Genomic DNA, 22,944 nt, shown 5'->3' with positions numbered 1-22,944 from the left:
GGGCGAGGACAGAAATAGACAGGAAACTAGTGTGGTAATTCAGCAATAAACCACAGAGCTACAGGAAGCAGGCACTTGCCTTTCACGAGATATGGATGACTGTAAAAGGAGCAGCTTTGAGGGATGAGATGAGGAGTTTTGGACGTGCTAATGTCCTGAGCCAGTTGCTTGCAAGTGTTGTAGGATCACCCTGTTATCCAGTCTGGCCCATCTCTGGAGATAAAGGCAGGTCAGCTTCCTCTGAAACAGCTCTGCCCAGTAGAGTTATAATGTGAGCCACGTATATAACTTTAAGTTTTTTAGCCACATAAAAAAAATAGAAACAAGTGAAATTATTTTTAATATTTTATTTTGTTTAACCCAATATATGAACCAACATAAAAATGATTGATGAAATATTTTGTATCCTTTTTTATATCCTTTCTTTCATACTTTGTCTTCAAACTGCAGTGTGCATTTTATACTTAGAGACCAGTCACGTTTCAGGTGCTCAGTAGCCACGTGTGGCCAGTGGCTACTGTGTAGGTGCAGCTCTAGGGCATGAGCTATAGTGGGGAGGATTAGGAAGAAGGAAGACCGTCTCTGTCCCCAGCACGTACTGACATGACTTGTTGCCTCACTTTCTTCAAATGACACCTTACCAGAAAGGCCTCCTCTGACTGAAAATTGTAGCTCCCCACCACCATTCTGTACCTTTTTATCCTGCCTTGTTCTTCTTTATGAAACTTATAATGGCCTTGTCTATTGTCAGTTTCTTTTACCAGAATGCAAGGCTGTGAGAGCTGAGGTACTGCTTTGTTCACAGCTTTATTCCAGAAAAGTGCCTGGCACACAGGAGGTGCTTAGTGTGACCCTGTCATTATTCTTGGTGGGGAGGGGACAGAACACTCACAGGGCTTTCTTGGGGTTGTACAAATACATAGGGCAGAGCTGGGATGCCTGGGACGAGAACCAGCGTGCCCTGCTGCATGGTCTCGTCCTCTCACAAGCCTTGCTGCAGATGGGGAGCCCATTCTGTGATAGATTTCTCCTTCTGAAGCTTGGTCTAAGGTTACTCTAGAGACATTAAAGTACTGTGGTTTAATCCTTCCCAACAGATAGTATCCTGGGTTCTTTCAGTCCATTCAGTAGAATTCCTCCATACAGGCCTCTTGTGTTTGGACATCCTTGTTCTAAGATAAGATTTAGTAGATAAAGAGAATTTTTTTTTTTTAAGATTTTATTTATTTGACAGAGAGACACACGGAGAGAGAGGGAACACAAGCAGGGGGAGTGGGAAGCAGGCTTCCCACCGAGCTGGGAGCCCGATGCGGGGCTCGATCCCAGGACCCCAGGATCATGACCTGAGCCAAAGGCAGACGCTTAATGACTGAGCCACCCAGGTGCCCATATAAAGAGAGTTTCTTGACAATTTTCTGGCTGTATTAAATTCTTATTTTAATAACCCTTATCAATAGAGGACATAGAGCCAGAGAGGCTTCTCTTTGAAAAGGCGTTGTTGTTTGTGAACAAATTATATGAATATTTTATTTTATTTTATTTCGTTAAAGTTTTTATTTTTAAGGATTCTCTATACCCAATGTGGGGTGTGAATTTACAATCCCCAAGGTTGAGTCATATGCTCTACTGACTGAGCCAGTCAGGTGCCCCATATGCATATTTTTAAATCAAGATATTTTCTGTAGGAATATTTGAATGCTTTGAGCAAGATTTTATTACTATGTAACATTTGTAACAATATGTTAAAATGCAATGTAAAACACTGCCATAGGATAGGCTATCTACTCAAATTCGCATTCTAAATAGAAGCTTTTAGAAGCTGTAAGAAATTCATGGAGGAATTTCTTTTCAGATTACCACAGTAAAAAGACAAGAAAAAGAAAACCATTACTGGGAAGATTTTTTAAAATCTTTATACTCCATAGTCTGTCGTTATTGCTTATGGATAAACTAGGGGTCTTGTAAGAAGGAATTCTTTGGAGTATTAATTTTGAGCAAAATTTCATTCAGCGGCTGTCAAGAGATGCTGCAACTGTTAGAGGAGGAGTTCAGTCACACGGAGGTGGAAATCAGTCTGGAACAGAGGAAAGAGGCCACGGAGTCTAGGTGAAAAGAGGGGCAGGGGATATTTTTGGCAATAAAAATAGTCGTAAGGACCAGGAGCTAAGGGTGAAACACCATCATGGAAACCGCACAGCCTGCAGAACATTTCAGAGGATATGAATTTAAGGATAGGAGACATTTATAAGTGATCAGAAAGAGTGCCCTCGTTCTCATCATGTCTTTACATTTGAGTGGGACTCTAGAGGCCATGTAGACCAAAAACTTATTTTACAAGTAGGAAACAAGACCTAGAGGGATTGCCAGAAGTTATGCCGGGGAAGAAGACTTCCCTCATCTCCTGACTCTATGTCCTTTCATTTCTACAAACTTGACATACTATGTGTAATGCTTTCCAAAAAGTGTATGCTTTCTGAATGTGGAAATAAGATGTTCATTGAAGAAATTTGAAATTTACAGAAACAAGAAGACAAAGTAAAAATAATTCTATAATGATTAACATTTTAATTTACTTTAACTTAGTCTTTTAGTTATTCAAACATGGGGTGCCTGGGTGGGTCAGTCAGTTAAGCGTCTGCCTTTGGCTCAGGTCATGATCCCAAGGTCCTGGGATTGAGCCCCGCATCGGGCTCCCTGCTCAGTGGAGAGGGCTGCTTTTCCCTCCCCGTCTGCTACTCCCCCTGCTTGCACTCTCTGTCTCTGTGTGTGTGTGTGTGTGTGTGTCAAATAAGTGAATAAAATCTTAAAAAAAAACTAGTTATTCAAACATGTGTATTTTCAAATTAAAATCGTGGTCATCATATATTGCTGTTTTTTAAACTATGTTTTTCACTCATATCGTGTTGTTTTCATGTTGTATCAAGTTGTATCATGTTGCTTAGTACTGTGAAGTTTGCACATGCACAACAGCATGAATAAAAGTCTACTTAGGTAATTTCAGCTAATCCCTTGTGACTTCCTGTGTGTTTTTCAGAATTCATTATATAAGCAAGTGGAAGAAATGGAACAAGATAGCCTTGTAACCTTGAATGTTGAGCGCTTAAAAGGAACATATGGTCGTATAACCATAGTGTGGGAAGCTGACGGAAGTATTAGTGATATATTTCCTACCTCAGGAGTGGTATGTAATTTAGAAAATTATAGGAGAGTCACTTTTAAATTATGGTTACTATTGATGCATGGGACCAAACCCTGCCTTATGGATGAAGTGTTTGAATTTGACCATGTCAGCACTGGATTCCTACTAATCACCATAGAGAGGGAAACAATTTAAGGTTAGTTTTAATGTTGTGATTATTGTTCTTTTTTCCTATAGTTCCAAAATATCTGTAAAAAAAATCCCTTTTTAGGTTCAGTACATCAGTTGGCCAAATTATGAATGCATTACGTTGTCAGAAAGATAAAACCAATCAAACTGGAGATGGAAATGTGGTTTCAAGATTTGGCTAAAATGGAAGCAGTAAGTAGGGAACAAACCTATGTAGGATAGTCATACATATGAAAAAGCAGATCAGAATTGTTGAGTGATGTAGGTTGAGTTTCCTGTAGACAGACTCTGAGATTGAGAGTTGTGGGTGGATTCCTGGGGAGACACACCTATAAGGGAACAAGGAAGGTAGGAATGTGCAGAGGGGGACATTGATCCCTGGGTAGTTATGCCTGGGATTGAGTCTGTGAGGAAGTTCTGGAACTGAGCTAGTCCTTTGGAGTTGTTTCCAGTTGGAGCAAGGAGGCTGAGATTTTGCATCCCCATTTTAGCCATCCTGGACCTCATACCACCTTCTGAGTGGGGCATAACCTTGAGTGAAAGTTTACTGCAGCTGAAGGCAGTTCCCAGTGAGAAACATAAAAGCTGTTATTCCTACCAGCTGGGGGATGGGTGCATCAGTCCCAAGAAGGGATCTGGGCAGAGGATCATTTTATCTACTATTGGAAGATATTATAAAATTGGGACACAGGTTGAAGAGTGGAATCAGATTGGGTCAGAGAAGTAAATGACTCACAAAGAGAGAGTTTAAAGAACCTTTAGTTCCTAATTGGAAGATGGGTGGTCTTCTAGACTTGTCTCGGGTTTTATAGATTTATCCATGTATTTTCCCCAAATGTTTCTCTGAAGAGTTCCTTTAAAAGACCTCTCATGAAATTATCTCAAAAAAAGACAGATGAATGTTATGGTCCACCATTTCTAGGTTTCTGTATCATTTGAAAGGAGATTAGAGCTTTGGTATCTTAAAAATGTTATGGCAAATTTTATTGCATTGAATATTTACTTTACACAAGTTACCAAAACTATATATTCAACTATGTAAGTTGTATCTATCAGGTTCTGTATGTTCTGAATTATATTTTCCCAATTAATATTCTTATATAAACATGATTAAAATGATTTCTGTTTAAATGCATAATAGTATCTTAAGTGTAGACTATATTTTGAAGATTTAATTATTTTATTCAAGAGTCAGTAAACTTTTTCTGTAAATAGCCAGATAGTGAATATTTTAGACTTGTGCACTCTTATGGCTCTTTCCTAGATACTGAACTTTGCCTTTGTAGCACAATAAGGTGTTGGACAGTATATAATCGAATGAACTGGGATGTATTCCAGTAAAACTTGATGAAAAAGATTTTCTGACCCCTGATTTTATTAATAAAGCTCTTAAGTTTATATCCTCAAGTGCCTTCTTTAGGTGGAGATGAGTGTCAACAAAATGGGCCTGGAATGCTAGTTTGGATGATTGTAGTTTGTAGTCATGTTGCTAGAGAATAGGGTATAAGGTGGAGAGCAATTGGAAGTGACATTCAAGGAGCAGACAGAAGCCCTATCAGAAAGACTTTCAGATGCCTTTTAGCAAATGTGGATTTTACTCTAGACAATAGAGGCACAACAGGAGGAGAGAGACGCTTTGATTTGTATCTCTTTTTTATCTTTCTCTCTCTACCCTATTTTGATTGATTCATTCTTAAATTTTACATCTATTCAGCGTTTAACCAAAGGAAATAACAATCCTGGCAAAATTTTTGTAGAGAAAAATGTTTAAACTAGTATGCCACCTTCTTTTATCTTTATAGATTTTTAAAAATATGGTATCCAGGACTTAGACTCCCAGTGAGACTATGTACTCTATATTTTAATAGACCGTAGGCTTCAGGATGTGACAATTTGGCTACATGCTTTATCAGGTTAAGTTTCTGTAATGGTTTACTTTTTTTCTTTTTTCCTAACAATCTTCCACTTTTTAACATGAGAAACAGTTAATTGATTTGTAAAATTATATTGTGTTGCTTAAATCCCTCTTGTTACTTAAGTTGTGGTCAGTATTGAAAGAAAATTTAATGTTTTGATATTTTTATTGCACAGTGACAATTACAAAATAAATAAAATCTTCTTTCTTTAAAATTTTAGATTTCATTTTCTGAAGGCCAGGCACTGTCTACAATCACTCTGACTGTTCTTGCTGATGATGTACCAGAGCTATCAGAGATGGTGAGCATAACACTCATTCGGATTACCACAGAAGGGGTAGAGGACCCATCAAAAGGTGCTACCATTGATGAGAAAAGAAACAAATCTGTGATAACGACTCTGCCCAATGACTCACCTCATGGCTTGGTGGGTTGGCACTCTGAGTTTCTCTTCGTTAGAGTAGCAGAGCCTAAAGGTAAATGTTGTTAAATATTTTTCACGTTCTAATAAGTTTTATTGGGTAATTTAATTGTAATGTTTACTAGGAATATAAATCCCTTTTATATATTTATATATTTTTTTAGTTTGACAGATCATACTCAATCCTTTTTACTTTTTGTTTATTAAATTTTATGATCATGTACACCCTCAGCAATAGTGCTATAAGAAATGCTTGTACTCTTTTGAGGTGTTACTGTCATAATAGAAATATTAATATTTTAGTAAGTCATTGCAGTAAAGGTGACAGGTTTTTATATTACTTTCTCTTCTTCATCATTTATATGTTCTCTTCCCTTCTCAGATTCCTTTATGTAGTTATAGGGAACAATAAGCAACACAATGAGATACATTTGGTACTCAGGGTATTAATTGTTAAACCCAAAGCTGTAATTAGAATAATTTTTCTGTGAAGTGTAAGTAATTAGTCCCTATTTCCTTTAAGCTTAGTGCTGAGATCTTTGCCTAAATAACTATTCATATCAGCTGTAGGATCAATAGACTTTTGTAGATAAAGACCAGTTGACTTATTTGAACAAATATATTTCAACATATATGTATTTATTTAGAATATGCAATGTGAAGCCTCTAAAAGTGTCAGACAGAAACATGGACATCTTTCAAAGACCTTTCATTTAAATAGTTGGTGGAAGAAATGACATAATTATGCACCTGGGCCTTTATATGTCTGTATATATGGGAACAGAAGCAGTAGACTTAAAATATGTTCATTTATTAATTCAACAAACATTTTGAAGCACCTAGTAAGTGCCACAAATTGTGCTGTGTGTTCTGGAACCAAAGACACAGTCTTAGGTTATTAGAACCTCACAGACCAGTGGGGAAGACTGACAAGCATTTTTTTGTCCATTTATATAGCAAATTTAATTTTAAAAATCTAAAAAATGAAATAAAAATATTGATGCTGTGAAATACTTTGATCCTTGTGACAGACACCTCACTATAAGAACAAAATTATTCTTCTTCTAATGATTAAGTTATTAAGTGATGACTTTGTGTATTTAATTAATTTTTCATTTTTTTAAAGATTTTATGTATTTATTTGGGGGGGGGAAGGGCAGAGGGACAAGCCTGGTACTGAGCGCAGAGCCGGATGCAGGGCTTGATCCCACAACCCTGAGATAATGACCTGTGCTGAAACCCAGAGTCAGACGCTTAACCCACTGAGCTACCCAGGCGCCCCATAATTTTTCATTTTTGAAATCTTCTTAGCATTTGTAATTAGCTGTCAATCTGCACATAAGTACTTTCTTAAGATTTTCAGCAATTTTTGTTAAAGCTCATGTGCAACGTAGGAGGGTGCATTAGAGAACCTGAAGTGAGGATTTAGAACTGGGATATAATGTACGATGATTGTCACAACTTTGGGGACAAGGGGGACAAAAGCACAAAATACTCCTTGGGGGAGTATACATCAGGATAGTGCAGAATATTCCACCTGAAGTGGTGGTATCGACTACAAATAGAAATCTTATTTACTTGAGGCATGTCTTTCTCACAGAGAACATCACCATTCTTCAGTTACCAATTGTTCGAAATAAAGGACTGTTTGGGGCCATTGCCATTCATTTGGTAGCTAAACCCAATTTCTTATTGCACGTCGATAATCAAGCTACTGAGAATGAAGATTATGTGCTACAAGAAACAATAATAATAATGAAAGAAAACATAAGAGAAACTTACATCAAAGTTGCCATTTTGCCGGTAAGTTTAGGCTGCAATGAATATGATGTAAAATAAAGGAAATGCTCTTAAAGATAAAAATGTGATTTAAAAAAAAGAAAAATGTGATGCTCTTAAAGATAAAAATCTTTGAAAAGATTGCTTTTCAGTGTAAAATTGTGAGTACTCTAACTGGAATATTGTTTGAATGACCTTTGAAGCATTGAATTGGAATTTAGTTATATGTCTGGATCCACTATTTTCTTGGTTGGTTAGTTTTAAACTAATGAGCGAATGAATAAAATGCCCAAATTAATCTAATTATTTTTATTGTTGGTTTGATAGGGCAGTATTTTCACGTCATGATACAATTACTCAAACCCAAGATTATTCTTCAGAGGGTTTAGATCTGGTTTTAGTGCTCTCTCATGTATATAAAGAGAAAAGTGTGTATCTGTAATGATTCACAAGAAACTGAGAGTAGTTAATAGTGTTATTTATAATATTACATAATAACTAAATATTGTGTATATTACAATAGTATTGTAACTACAATACTATTACAATAGTATATAACAATATTAAAAACAAATATATGTTATTAAAATAATGTTGCATAGTAACATTAGCGTTACTAATAGCAGTATGAGTGATAGTAGATGATAGTGGCTTCCGGAAAGGACATTCGGGAAAGACATAAGGGACGGGACAAAATAGAAGTTTCTTTTCCTCTTCACTATGTATTCTTTTTACTTTTGAAATTTTTTGTTACCTATCAAGAAATAAAGTAACAGTTTTTAAAAAGTTAATTAAAATATTGGATAATGCCTAGATTTATAAGTCTAGAGCTTTCATTTTTAAGATGTATGTAGCATTTACCATTTCTTCTAAATTTGGGGGGCACTATTATATACATAAAACATATTGGATAGGATATGGTCAAAATTGTGTGATGGGTTTTTAAAAATTATTTTACTTGCTAATGAGTATTAGGCTTCAATTAAAAACTCACTAAGAAGATTGAATATCTCCTAAGATTCTGAAATTGTCAGTGGGAATGTATTAAAATATAAAAAGGAATCTTTTCTGTATGTGTGAAAGAGCTACCCATTCCTGTGGGCCATCATTTATTTCTCACTGAAAAGTATCAGGTTTCCAAAGCAAATTCAGTGTATTTTTAAAAATAGAACATAATCTCTCTCCTGTCCTCCCCCTACCCCAGGATAATGCTCCCGAGTTGGAGGAAGGATTTATTGTCAACATCACTGATGTGTACCTGGTGAATTCTGACTTCTCTGCAGGACAGCCAAGTGTGCAGAGGCCTGGGATAGAAATAGTTGAGATAATGATTGAAGAAAATGATGATCCCAGAGGAATTTTTAAGTTTCATGTTACCAGAGTAAGATAAACTTTAATATATTTATAGTAATACAGAAGCTTCTACCTGCTGATTTGGCCAATGTCATATATTTTCTGCAAAATAATTGGCTTTGCTTCTAGATATTTATTAAATACCTGTCTTAAAATTTGTCTTATAGGCTAATTCTTAGTTCTCTTTGTGTTAGACCAAAGGATTAAGCAAGTTTATTTTCATTAAATTTAAGCCTAAGAGTTCTAGAAGTGCCTGGCTGGCTCAGTCAGAAGAGCATGCGACTCTTGATCTCAAGGTCGTGAGTTCAAGCCCCATGTTGGGTGTAGAGATTGCTTAAATGAATAAATAAGTTTAAAAACTTTTAAAAAATGTAAGAATTCTGAACACCTATTATGTATATTTATATCCGATTATTGATTTCTACTTTAAAGGGTGAAATAGAAGAAGAAATAATAAATTTAGAAAGTGATGACATATAAAAAGTTAATTTTGTCTGGTATTTTAACTTATATTCTTTACCTAAAGGATATTGGTGGAGTTATTACTGCCTATGAGGTGCCTCCGCCCCTGAATGTTCTTCAAGTTCCTGTAGTCCGGCTGGCTGGAAGCTTTGGGGCTGTCAATGTTTATTGGAAAGCAACAGTGGACACTGCTGGCCTAGAAGACTTTAAGCCATCTCATGGGATTCTTGAATTTGCAGATAAACAAGTATGCTAATCACAAACATATTAGCAATTTTTGGTTGTACTTCAAACATTTTATAGATATCCACCAAATGAATGTGCATTAGTGACTGCTAAATGTATTATACTTTGTATATCAAGCCAAACAGAATTATTATGAGTTAACATGTTATAATTTATTAACAGACGTAGGAAGAGAACATGAAGAGGCAAGAATCTTACCCTTTTCTGAAGTCCCCCACCTGATTCTATTTTAAGCAGAAGTTAAATGAGGATAATAAATGACTTAGAAGTGCCTAAGAATGAATTTTAAAAAGTGCCTGGTGAACTTCACTATTCCTTATGAATTTTAGGTTAATACATTCTATTTATTTCTTTTTTTTTATAAAAGATTTTATTTATTTATTTGTGAGAGAGTGGGAGAGAGAGGAGAGCACAAGCAGGGGGAGCGGCAGGCAGAGGGAGAAGCAGACTCCCCACTGAGCAAGGAGCCCGATGCTGGACTCGATCCCAGGACCCTGGGATCATAACCTGAGCCAAAGGCAGATGCTTAACTGACTGAGCCACCCAGGCGTCCCTATCTATTTATTTCTTATCAGTATAGATATTTATTTACTTGATTTTGCACTACAGGTGTGCACATTTATTACTTTTAATAACCCCAATTTTTTGTTATAATAAAAACAAGACTTTTTAAAATGATAGAAAAGAGACAAAATAATTAAAACTAGAAAAATTGAAAAACGTTGTTTTAGATTTGAGCTAAAGTATTCTCTAAGAGTTATGTTTTGCAAATTGAGCATTTTGTAATATGTAAGTACAAACCTTTTCATAAAATTTTAACTCAATAAATGGAAAAAGTGTGTGAACAACCATGAAATTGTTAATAGCCTCAAATAGCAGTATCCACTCACACAAAGTCTGATTTTGCCGAGACAAATTTGTACAGTACGTATCAACTTATTAGTTGCTGCTGAAAAATAAACATATAGATCTAGACTTTCCTACACAAAATGGTCTTTGTTGTTAATATTTGAAATCATGAGTTTTTAACAAATTTAGAACTTTAAAACATCTCTTACTAAAAGGAGGCGAAATACAGATTTTTACACTCAAAGTAGAAACAAATACATTGATTTTTCATTGAAATAGCCTTCCACCTTTACTTATATTACCAGCATTTTATTTTGTGTATGAGGTTGAAGTCCTGTTATTTAACAGTGTCTTAAGATCATCATCATTCTTAAAGTTAACATTCTCTAGGGTAGGTATTCTGTTTTTTACAGTACAGAGTTGAGGTGCAGACATTTTAATAAGCTTCCATTTCAACATTTGATTTTGTTCAGGTTTCTGCCCTTGGGTGTAAATCCAGATTTCTCACTTTGCTCTTTTATTAAAGGTTTTAGGTAGATTTAGGTAGAAAAACTTCATTTTCTGGTAAACATCTTTGTCAAAATACTGGAATTTCCCTCCAAGATATAGAAAAGATTTTAAGTGTGGAGATACAACTGGAATATTTTTTTAAAGATTTATTTATTTAATTGAGAGAGAAAGAGATGCGAGCGAGCACAAGCAGGAGAGGGGCAGAGAAAGAGCAAGACAAGCTGACTCCACACTGAGCAGGGAGCCTGATGTGGAGCTCGATCCCAGGACAATGAGATCATGACCTGACCTGAAAGCAGAGCTCAACCGACTGAGCCACCAGGCGACCCACAACTGGAATATTTTTATGACCAATAGTGAAATCACAAGCTGGACCAAGTTTTACTTTTATAAGTTATAAAATTGTTTAATATGGACCAGACAAATGAATGACATTCTGATCATAAACATGAAAGAACAGCAGATTTGGGTTTTCTTCCTACCTTTCTTTTACATTATAAGAGTGATATTTGAAACCAAAGGGATTTATTCTAACTACCAAAAACAATGATAATTTCTATGGTTTATGTTTGTGCAATGGTTATTACAGCCTGTATGGCATTTTAAATATTTTTGTTCAAGAATCAGGCTTTGCTGGTTTTTGTATACATAAATAACACTATATTTTATTACATATGTAATTTCCTTTATCTTGAAAATAATAGACTATAAATTCCTGACTTCGAAATACTTTATCATATATATATATATATATAACTTTAAAATAGTATTTTAAACATAATAGGGCAAAAAATACTTTTTTGTACTATGTTCTGTCAGCTAAAAGTTTATTTATATATGATCGAAAATTGCTATTACATTATATCCTCCTTGCCTCTTACCCTCCCTCCTTCCCTTCTTCTCTCTCTCCCTTTTTTCCTTCTTTCTTCCGTCTTTCTTTTGTAGGCTACTGCAATGATAGAAATTACCATAATTGATGATGCTGAACTTGAACTCATGGAGACATTCAATATTTCCTTAATCAGGGTGGCTGGAGGTGGCAGGCTTGGTGATGATGTTGTGCTAACTGTTATTATTCCACAAAATGATTCTCCATTTGGAGTATTTGGATTTGAAGAAAAGACTGTAAGTTATATATATGGGGAGGAGGGTGCCTTCCCCTAGGCTAAATTTTTTTTGTAATTGTTAGAAGAAAGACGCCTTTCATTTTTTAAAAAAAACTATTACCCCTCACTTACGATTCTCTGCTCAAGAGTACTTAGAGTTGGCTATTGAATTAAGTGCTGGTCCTCTCATCTGTGTTTGACAATAATGAGTACTCTTACATCAGGTATTTACAAGGGGGAACAAATTATTTTTTATTGGGTAACATAGACCAAGATCTGCTTTTTGTCCATACGTTCTGTTCTCAGCCTGCCTTGCTGCCAGACCCCTATCCTGGTCACAAGGCAAGATTCTGTCATGGATCTAAGTGTTACATGCTAGGATACATTTAGCTGGGGGCGAGGGGGGCAGAATTTATTTTGCCCACCCTTCTGGTACTCTCTTGACTTACATTGAACAAAACACCACAGTCACCCCAGTGCAAGTATTTGTATTTCTTCTTTCTTCCCTCTTACTTCCCACTGGCTGTCTCCTTCCAAGACTTGCAAGAGAGAAGCCAATTATTATCACTTCAACTGCAGAGGAAGAAAAAAAGCTTAACAAATCATTTATGCAGCCAGATTTGGTGGTTAGTACTAAATGACCTCTACATCTTAAATATAAAATGAATTGTTAAAACTATATCATAATTACACATGATGATCTTTTATCGTAATTTTTAAGACTTTATCTTTCAAAGGAAATTCCAAGATGAAATAATCATAAATATATGTAGATAATTCTAATATACACAACTTTTCTGGCTCTGCAGGTCACCATTCTCTGTATTTGATCACTTACAGGGAATCAGTAATTCATCATAGATCGTTTTAAATAATAAACAGTTTGCTCTAATGCTCATTATCTTTATTGTTCTGTGGATACCAGGCTAGACCTACAGCTTGCCCATTAGGGCTAGGCTTCCCAGATGCTCCAGAATTAAAATAAGCACTAATAATTGCCTAATGACTTGATTATTGAAATTTCAGTTTCCTAAGAGAATGGGAACCATAAGAGGGACAGGACACACTTCCGCTATAGCCTAGTGAGACTCTCTTGGGGAAGGAATAAGCAGAAGTGTTTGTAAGGAGTGGTAGATTCACAAGAGAGTGGCTGTGAATGTTTGTTCAGCAAAATGGAAAGTCTGGGAAACATAAAACTATTAATATAAAGAAGAGAGTAAAAAGTATCCATGATATTATTAACCTGAGATATGGACATCATTAATATTTTGTTGTATTTCCAACAATGCTTTTTTCTTTGCATATGTGAAAAGAAGTATTTTAATACATATAAATATGTAATTTAATTTTTATAATGTGTCTCTATTAGCTTCTGAGGTTAGATAAAAGGTTCAGGGTTTCAGTCAAATCTTCAGTGGGAAAACCTTAAACTAATATTGTTACTTTTAACTTGATCACTCTTTTGGACTCAGGCATTAGACTGTATGTTTACAAGCTTCCTTTGCTATCAGGGAAAATGAAGAGTTACATTTCTATTCATAAATAATTTTTGTTTATTCATTTTATCTGAACTGCTGTCATCAACTTTAGTGCACTCTTGGTCTAGGAACTGATACCTTCTTGTAATAACTTCAAATTTCCAATTTGTCTTGCAATGCCAAAGTAAGGATGAGGCCACCCAATCCCTGTGTTACTTCTCATAAGCCTTGTGACGAGGAAATGAGTTGCTATACGTAAAGCACTTATAACTGAGCTGTGCACTCAGTAGGTGTCTGTCGCTACTTTTAATCATTGTAGTATCAGGAGCAGCTTGTTGCCCAGCCCATTATGGCTCCTTCTTTTATATTCTATGTTTCTTACAGTCAAAGGCTCTTGATAACACAGAATTTGTCTTTTAACATGTATCTGAGATACACAGTATTGTGCATACAGTGAATATTTTGTTAGCATTATCTGATGAAATGTTAGATTTAGAACTGAAGAATATCGAGGAAAGGTTGTTAGTGTAAATCTGTCAAACGAATAAGCTGCTCCCTGGGCAATATGGTAAGTCTACCAAAGTACTGGCCATAGCAGAGGCTCAAGAAATCTGCTTGTGACACCTCAACTCAAATGTTATCTATGGAAGCAAAAAGGACTTATCTACGGATTACAAGTTTATAGTGGGTTTTTCCTTTCTCACTTAGTTTGCTTCTTATTTACTATTTTTCTTCTCTGAGGAGTGGTATGAATACTACTGGATGTGAAGTCAGAACATCGGAAGCACAGAGGAGGCTCCTCTTCTCCAAATAATGTGCATAGATCTAGCCCCCAGATTTCTTAGAGTTTCTGTGAGGCTTAACTGAGATAGAGATTATGCCAGAACTGACATATAATAGAAGCTCAATAAATATTAGTTGCCTCTAAATCTCTGCCCTAGGTACCAGTACAAAATCTTATGAAAAAACCCAGCAAATTTGTATTAGACATTTAAGTGTCTGTCTGTCTGTCTTAAAAATGGAAAGCATTGTGTTATATTTTTATATTTACATAACAGGCAGATACTATAGGCTCAGTTTGGACTTTGCTTCAGAGTCAGTATATGCAATTCAGTTGAACCAAGTCTTTTAATAAGGATCATGTGTAAAAAATAAATGGTACAGGTAAATCAACATATTGAATTTCCTTCTCTGTTTATGTCAGGTTAATAAAACCTCTTTTAAATTTGGATTTATTGGCCAAGTGCAGATAATTAGGAGGGCACTTGTGGTCTCTATTACGTGGTAAGCCTGACTACCATTAACAAAGAACCCCTAAATCCTGCTTCCTTAATATATAAGAGTTTATTTCTTCTTCATGCAAGAGTCCTACATCTGTGTTCCTGGTTCCTCTTCTCCAACTGGTGTGTCAGGTACCAGACTCTTCCCTTTTCCGGTTCTGTCCTTCTCTAGGTCCTGGAGTCCTCATTAGTCACCCAGCAAATGGGAAAAAGGAATGTGAAATGTTTTGTTGGAAGTTGATGGCCAGACTGTGAGGAGCATACTTTGTTTCCCATATGCTCTGTTGGCCAGAATTCAGTCACATGCTCTACCTAATTGCAAGAGAGCCCAGGAAATGCCAAGTAGCAGAGTGTCTAGGACAAAAAGGAAATAGGGTTTGGTGAAACATTTTTTTCTGTCACATGACTGTACCATGAACAGAATTCTAAACTGAAAAGTTGGTCATTGTAAATAGTAATAAGATTGTTTTTCCTGCTCCTTTCTTTTCCACTTAACTGGATTGTCTTTCTTTTAGGTAATGGTTGATGAATCTCTTTTGTCTGATGACCCTGATTCATATGTGACATTGACAGTTGTCCGGTCCCCAGGAGGAAAAGGAGCTGTTCGACTTCAGTGGACCATGGATGAGACAGCTAAAGATGATCTCAGGCCCTTGAATGGGACGCTTCTTTTTGAGGAGGTATAGTCAGCATCTGGACTCCTGTAGTTTTACTCGAACTTGTGTTTGTTTTTTTCCCCATAGTATTGCTTATGAATTCATATGAATTCATATGTATCTGGAATTTTTTTTAAATCATATGCAATTTGGAGGACAATCTCACACATACACACACACACACACCTAGATGTCTGAAATCAAATTTAATTCAGACATTGCCTCCATCTCACCATGAGAACTATTCTTCTCTCAACATTTCCTCTCCTGATTGAGGACAAAACCAGTCAACCAAGCTGGACATCTGGGTGTCATCCCATTTCCACCTACTCTGTAACACTTGCATGTATTTGATCACTAGGTCTGGTCAAATTTCAGACAATGTAGAGGTTACGTTAATTTCCCCCCTTCTTTCCTATTAAAAATTTAAATGGGATTTATGGTCAGAACTAATTTTTATATAGTAATTTGCTCTAGAAGCAGCTCGTAATTCTAAGGTACAAAAAGGACACACTTTAAAAATGCTTATGGACATAAACATTATTCCACTAATGAGAACACCCAAAATTTGGTTCAATCTGGAAAATTTATTATTCCTCTCATTTGATGTAGACAGAGTCTCAGAAGACTATTGTATTGCACACACTTCATGATACCGTGTTGGAGGAGGACAGGCATTTCACCATTCAGTTAATATCAATTGATGAGGTAGAAATATCTCCAATGAAAGGTAAGAGAAATTCACATTTTTGGAACTTAAAAAGTAGATACTCAGAAAAATATAACCAAATAATCAATAGTTACAAAGTTAGGTTTTATAATTCCTAAAATGTTTGCTAAAACATAAAGATGTCATTTCACACCTGTACTATAGCCAAAGAATTTTTAAAACTAAAATTCTGATACCTGATATTGGTAAAGTCATATGTCAAAGATTTCATAATACTTAGCTGTGTGATTTTTTAAAAAGATGTTTATTGTAGTTATGTTTATAAAATAAAATATGGAAGCTTCCTAAATGGTCTATCAATAGGAGACCTGTTAAATATGACAGAATACCATGTAAGTATTCAAAAGGATATAGCAGAAAAAGCCTTAATTACATTAAAACTTAAAAACACTTAATTATATGGGTAACTATTGTGTTAAAGCAGACTTTATAACGTGTTCCAAGTTATCCCATTTTTGTCATGTGCATGTTATAAATGTGTGTGGAATTATTTACTTGAAATGTTGATAGTGGGTTTTAATTACCTATATTTTCTACACATATTTATAATGGTCACATATTACTTTTACAGTAAAATATTATTTTATTTTATTTATTTTTTATTTTTTTAAGATTATTTATTTATTTATTTATGTATTTAACAGAGAGAGAGCACAAGTAGGCAGAGCGACAGGCAAAGGGAGAGGGAGAAGCAGGCACCCTGCTGAGCAAGGAGCCTGATGTGGGGCTTGATCCCAGGACCCTAGGATCATGACCTGAGCTGATGGCAGACGCTTAACGACTGAGCCACCCAGGCACCCCAATAAGATATTATTTTAAAACCTAGCATATTACGTCTCTTTCAGCCTACTATGTCTATTTTCATCTGAAAGTGATTACTTCAGTGTTTTGACATTTCAGAAATAGGCATTGTAATTCTCATTTGCCTATGTTCCATATGAAAATTTGTTTCTTAGATCTGGAGAGAAAGGATTAATGTTTCTAAAGTGGTTGCATTGTGGTACACGTAATAATAACCATAAAAAATGGCCCGGCAACTTTGATATGATAGCTTAGTGACTGTTACATGCCCTTCTTCACCATCAAGGACTCCATCCTATGTGAGAGTCTGTGGCCAAGAAAGCAGAATTCCATGGCCAAAAAGATTGTGAAAATTGTAGAGAATATCACTGTACATACCTAAGGTAGTTATTTTTTTGCATTTTTATATAGAGTACTTTCCAACAAACCTGTGAGGGAATCACATGATTGTACCATATTCTTCCATACATCTTACATTAACTCAGTTATCAACACCCCATTAAATGTCAGGATTGATGACATACAGACTAACTAGACATAAGAATAGGAATATACCAGTGGTTCAGGGTGAATCATATATTAATATAAAAAATTCATAATATATTTCAAACTGTGACATACTTAGACATGACAAACCACTCTTGGTTTTATTAATCCATTGCCAAAGAAAGTGAGAGTATGGTAATTTCAATCCCTTGTTTCATGAAACCCTAATATGAGCTCCTGGAAACAATTTTCTTTAAGTTACTGCTAAATTATAATATGAATACTCACATTACTTGGTATGGTTTTTCTTTCTATTAATATTTGGCACATTTTTATAAAATGCTTATAAGTAATAGTGGAGTCAGAAAATTAAAAAGTACCCTGGAATTCTTGCTTTTGCCACATAGCCAGTTGCAGTGAACTGCATGCAGAATTGTTATTGCAGAAGTGAATTAATGCAAATGGTAGAAGAGTACTCACTTATCATGGGAGCAATAGTGGAATTATTGCCCACTTTCTCCTGACCCCTTTCATTGAAATATGATCTTGGGCAAGTTATTAGCCTCAATGTCTTGGGTGCCTCAGTATGCTTAAATAATTTCATTGGTAAAATGAAGATAATGTTAGTACCTAATTTATATGATTGTCATGGCAATTAACACATAAGATTAGAATACGTGAAGTGATGAGAATTTTGTCACACATATATTAAGTGAATACATGTGTTTGCTACATACATGTTATATATCAACTTCAACTTAGGTAGTGCATCAGTAATCATTCGGGGAGCTAAGGGAACATCAGGAGAAGTTGGGATAGCTCCATCATCTAGGCATGTCCTCATTGGAGAACCCTCAGGAAAGTATAATGGTACTGCTATCATCAGGTAAGGGCTTCGTGATTTTTTTTTGCTTAGGTGGAGATTTTGAAATTTTATTTAAATCATTAGCATTTTATGCCGTAAGTGCATAGTTCTCATTACATACATATTTTGCAAGCATTGTCATTTTATGTATTAGTAACATCCTGTGAAAAGTAGAAAAAATTTTTGGCAACAATTGAAGCCATATCCTGACCTGTCTTGAAGTTAAATCATGAAGAATATTTTGGAAAAGTTCCTTCAACGAAAACATGTTGGTCATACAGTTGTGTCTTGACCTCTCTTGACGTTAGATCATGACTGCTTCTTGGATGATTTGCACAACCCATGACGAGAAAAACACCTTGAGTTAACGCCAGGAGAGCTGATGCTTTTGGCTCCGTTCTGTCACTAACTATGTAAAATAAGAGAGTTGCTTCATCTCTGTAAGCTTGTGTCATAGCTACAGAATCATTCCTTAGAAAAGCCTCTGGATCAAACATTTTATGATTCTGAGTGTTCTAAACTTAGGGACTACTGTATAACTACGTTGTATGATCATAGGCAATTTTATTTAATACAAATTTTCTCATGAGGAGTGGGACAACTGCCAGTGAAGTATCTGAATTTGAGTTAATATTTTCTTTTTGGTAGTTTTCCTTTAGTGTTGCATGTATGAAGTGCTGTTTTTTAGAGAACTCTGTTAGGCTATTCATATTTTGCACCTTGTGTATTAAATGAAGAGTCTATAAATACTTTCTTTTAAATCCCTTTAAACCTTCCCCTTTTAACATGTAGGTTTTGCCACTATTGTCAATTAAATTTACATATGGTCAGGACTTTGAGTGTTACTATTCTGGAATCATAAAACTTTTTTTTGGTTTATAGTTGATCGATAAGGCTATATAATGCATAATGTTCTTGAAAAAAAATGAAAACTGTTGTTGAAAGACACAAAAAATATTTAGGAAAGATTACTTCAACAAAAATGTACTGATTATACATTTGTGTATTGTAGCCTCATTCGTGGCCCAGCAATCTGGGGGGAGGTCATGGTGTCCTGGAGGATATTCCCTCCTTCTGTGGGAGAATTTGCTGAAATATCAGGAAAACTGACGATGCGAGATGGACAGTCTGCAGCAGTTGTAATAATACAGGTATCAATATGACTGGCTTCCATTATGCCCCTTGTATGTGTGTGGGGGGTGTGGGGGGTTGTCGGAGGTGGTTGGTACCCCTGAGTTTGTTGTTGTTGTGGACATGATAGATATTTTTCTTTAAATGGTATAGATCCTACCGTTGATGGCTCTTTTTGTCCTTCTGTAGGCTTTGAATGATGACATTCCTGAGGAGAAGAGCTCCTATGAGTTTCAGCTTACTGCAATCAGTGAGGGGGGTGCCCTGAGTGGACCCCGCAGCACTGCCAGCATCACCCTGGTGGCCAGTGACTTTCCCTACGGCCAATTTTCCTTTTCACAGGAGCAACTTCGAGTGTCGGAAGAAGCCCAAAGGGTACAGTGTAAAATGCTTAAAATCCTGAATACCATTTTTGGTTTTTATTTTGTGAGTGATCTTTTTTTGCAAAGCTGGGTGAAGCTTTAATTTAAATACTAAGACTTCATGTAGCAAGATATATTGTGAGTGATCTTTAAAAAGTGTTTCGATTTCCTTGTTCATATTCCAGAGTTTTCACAAATTGATTAATTTGCTACTAATATCATTATTTTAACATATACTTTATAAAATTTTATAGATTTCTACATAAACATAACCCTGGTAAACATAGAATCTTTAGTTAGAAACCATAAAAATTAAGTATGAGTTGATAGATTAAACATCCAAATCAGATAAAAACTGCTTCTTGCATAGGTGAACATCACAGTCATCCGTTCAGGTGGATCATTTGGCCCTGTGAGACTCTGGTATGAGACCGTGAGTGGGACAGCAGAGGCAGGCTTGGATTTTATCCCTGCGGCGGGGGAGCTCCTCTTCGAAGCAGGGGAGATGGCGAAAAGTGTGCACATTGAAATACTTGATGATGGTCTTCCTGAAGGCCCAGAGGAATTTTCTCTAGTAATTACAAAGGTGGAACTTCTGGGAAGGTAAAGTTAAAAAAGAAAATTAGGCAAAATGAAATAGAGAGAGAATATGTTGTATAGGGATTAATACTGAACTTGCTCTTTTTCAGATTTATGTGAGAGTGGGACAGGGCATAGTAGGAAAATTATGACAAAGACTAACTGTTAATTATGCAACGTTCTAAAATATCAGTTTTTCCTGAAAGTTGAAAGTATGTTGTTTTTATTGTGAGAATTCACTCTGGGTAGTCAGAGAATGGAACATGGTATGGGCTCGTAATAATTAGGTAAGGAAACGGAGGTCAAAGGTCAGCTGGTGTGATGGAATTTACTTTCCCTTCCCTCTATCTCTATACCTGAGACTGAGTGAGAAATTTCTTTCCTTGGTATCTCTGAAGGCCATATTGTCTTCTGTGGGGGAATGAGATGGAGTTTTCAAGTGGGGAATAATATGAGTCAAAGATAGTCAGTTGTTACCGTGCACCATGTTTTTATTGAAAATCAAGAATTAACCATATTGAGGCTGTCTCATTCCCAGATTTAGTGGGAGCAGACTTGATTAACAAGGGTGGGAAATACCTGAAGCATGCTGAAATACCCACAAATTGAGTAGCCCAAGGAACCCCTCTGCTCTGACAGATGACACAAAACCCTCAACTAGAATAATGTTTGCATTTATATAAGTCTTAAAAGAATTTTTCTTGTGCATGAAAATGATTTTGCATCTGTTATATGAATGTCATGCTTTTAAAGCTTTTTCTAACCAAAATATTTCACTGAGTGACTTAGGTAGAATATATATCATTCCAGATGGAAAAAATACTGTGAATTTGTGTACGCTTCAAATCTTAAATTTCTCAGAAAATGATTCCGTTTCTGGCAATTGGAATGATTTTTTTTTTTTTTTAACTGGGAAAATAACTATTTTCTTCAGTAGTATGGGCAGATGTCTAACTAATCTCAGAACTTCTGGAATTGCTTGTTGGGGCCAGCGGCCTTCATGGCTTTGAGCACATTGAAGCTCACAGTCTTGCTCAGGGGCCAGCACTCGCCCACTGTGACAATGTCACTCATCTGGACATCCCTGAAGCAGGGGGACAGGTGCACAGACATGTTCCTGTGGCGTTTCTCAAAGCAGTTGTACTTTTGGATGTAGTGGAGGTAGTCTCAGTGATGATGGTGGTCCTCTGCATCTTCCTCTTGGTCACCACACCAGACGGAATCCACCCTCAGATGGAGACATTACTAGTGAAGGGGCATTTCTGGTAGATAGAGATGCCCTCAGTGGCCTCCTTGGGCATCTTGAAGCCCAGACTGATGTTTTTGTAGTATCACAGAGCGTCTCCTTCCAACTTCTCCAAGCAGGACCCTCTTATTTTGAAAGGTGGTTGGCCGTTTTTGGTAGGCTCACTCAGTCTGAATGTGTGCCATCTTCCCAGCTACGTGGGAAAGGGAAAACTAGCAATGGGAATGAATTTGAACTTATATTAGATGTGTTAAAATTTGAGCTGGTCATTGACTATTTTAATGAAGTGAAATTTAGTTATTAGCCCATTAAGTGTGAGATAACATCTGTGTTATTGACTAACTAGGACTTGGAGATTTTGCCCTCTGTGCTACCCTTTAAAAAAAAAAAACAATTCCTACAGAAGTTCAATTCTGAGAAAACAAGGTTTTCCTTCTAGGTAAATTTCTAGGTTTCCTTTGATTTGAAAAAGGACAGGTAGAAGGTTTCCTTCTAGGTAAATTTCTAGGTTTCCTTTGATTTGCCTAGTTGCTAGGAAATTCACTGCTTGGGTGTTAAGGTAATCAGCTAATCTACAGTCCATCTCAGACAACCTTTAACATTTACTCTTATCATTTAATATTTTAATCCCCAGTTTTCTAATTTTGCCTTACATATAACCTGATTAACTAGTTTTCAACCTTTTGAAACTATGTAGCATAAAAATACCAAGTAAATAGAATTTGAGAATTGAAAAAAAGATTAAAATGGTTTACAGCGATTTTTTAGCTTCAGGAATTAAAGTGATATGAAACTGTGGAAGACAAAATGATAAAATACCGATAAAAAAAAGTGACTTCTTTAGCAGAAAGATGTCATTAGCCAAGTAAACCACCATCTATATTAAACATTAGAGGCATTGATTGTAATCAGTGTCCACAGAAACATTTTCTTGTAGCTTGAAATATCAGTAGTGACATGACACCCTTTTTTTCCTTCAAAGTAACCCTTTCAGCCTGTCCCTGAGTGCACTGCAGTTCCGCGTGCATCCCCTGCCTCAGCCTGTCACCGTCAGATGAGTTTATCTCTAGCCCAGAGGTTCATTTTACAACTTTTCCCCAATCTCCTGATAGTCGTATTATCTTCCCATTGCCTAAGTTTAATAACTTTGTATTGGTTTTGGTTTCATGCAGGCAGTGATAATTGGGAGCAGCACAGAAGTCTATTTCAGACATCATTTCAGAAAAAAAAAAAAAAGAGTATTTTAGTGTTGGGGATCTTTAAAAGTATTAAAATGCTTAATAGGACTAAGTTATAGGAGCTAAGAGGACCCTTCAGTTCATGCTGACCAATTAATATACTCATTTTCTTTTCTTTTATA

At 35.9% G+C, this 22,944-nt stretch overlaps 1 protein-coding gene and 1 pseudogene across 1 annotated transcript in view; one reads left to right on the top strand and one right to left on the bottom strand.

The window, feature by feature from the left end:
• Positions 1-22,944, top strand: part of ADGRV1 (adhesion G protein-coupled receptor V1) — a 538,587-nt gene that overhangs the window by 176,280 nt on the left and 339,363 nt on the right. Inside the window, exons 52-63 of the mRNA XM_032403550.1 lie at positions 3,035-3,181; positions 5,465-5,720; positions 7,266-7,468; positions 8,649-8,825; positions 9,324-9,506; positions 11,810-11,989; positions 15,244-15,408; positions 15,997-16,114; positions 18,164-18,287; positions 19,279-19,417; positions 19,587-19,772; positions 20,130-20,362. Coding sequence (XP_032259441.1) covers positions 3,035-3,181; positions 5,465-5,720; positions 7,266-7,468; positions 8,649-8,825; positions 9,324-9,506; positions 11,810-11,989; positions 15,244-15,408; positions 15,997-16,114; positions 18,164-18,287; positions 19,279-19,417; positions 19,587-19,772; positions 20,130-20,362 — 2,111 coding nt within the window. The remainder of the gene's footprint in view (positions 1-3,034; positions 3,182-5,464; positions 5,721-7,265; positions 7,469-8,648; positions 8,826-9,323; positions 9,507-11,809; positions 11,990-15,243; positions 15,409-15,996; positions 16,115-18,163; positions 18,288-19,278; positions 19,418-19,586; positions 19,773-20,129; positions 20,363-22,944) is intronic.
• Positions 20,373-22,940, bottom strand: LOC116632250 (annotated as a pseudogene).

The sequence above is a fragment of the Phoca vitulina genome, unplaced genomic scaffold (assembly GCF_004348235.1).
Source record: "Phoca vitulina isolate PV1807 unplaced genomic scaffold, GSC_HSeal_1.0 scaffold6, whole genome shotgun sequence".
Taxonomy (NCBI): domain Eukaryota; kingdom Metazoa; phylum Chordata; class Mammalia; order Carnivora; family Phocidae; genus Phoca; species Phoca vitulina.
This window is presented reverse-complemented; position numbering and strand designations above follow the sequence as displayed.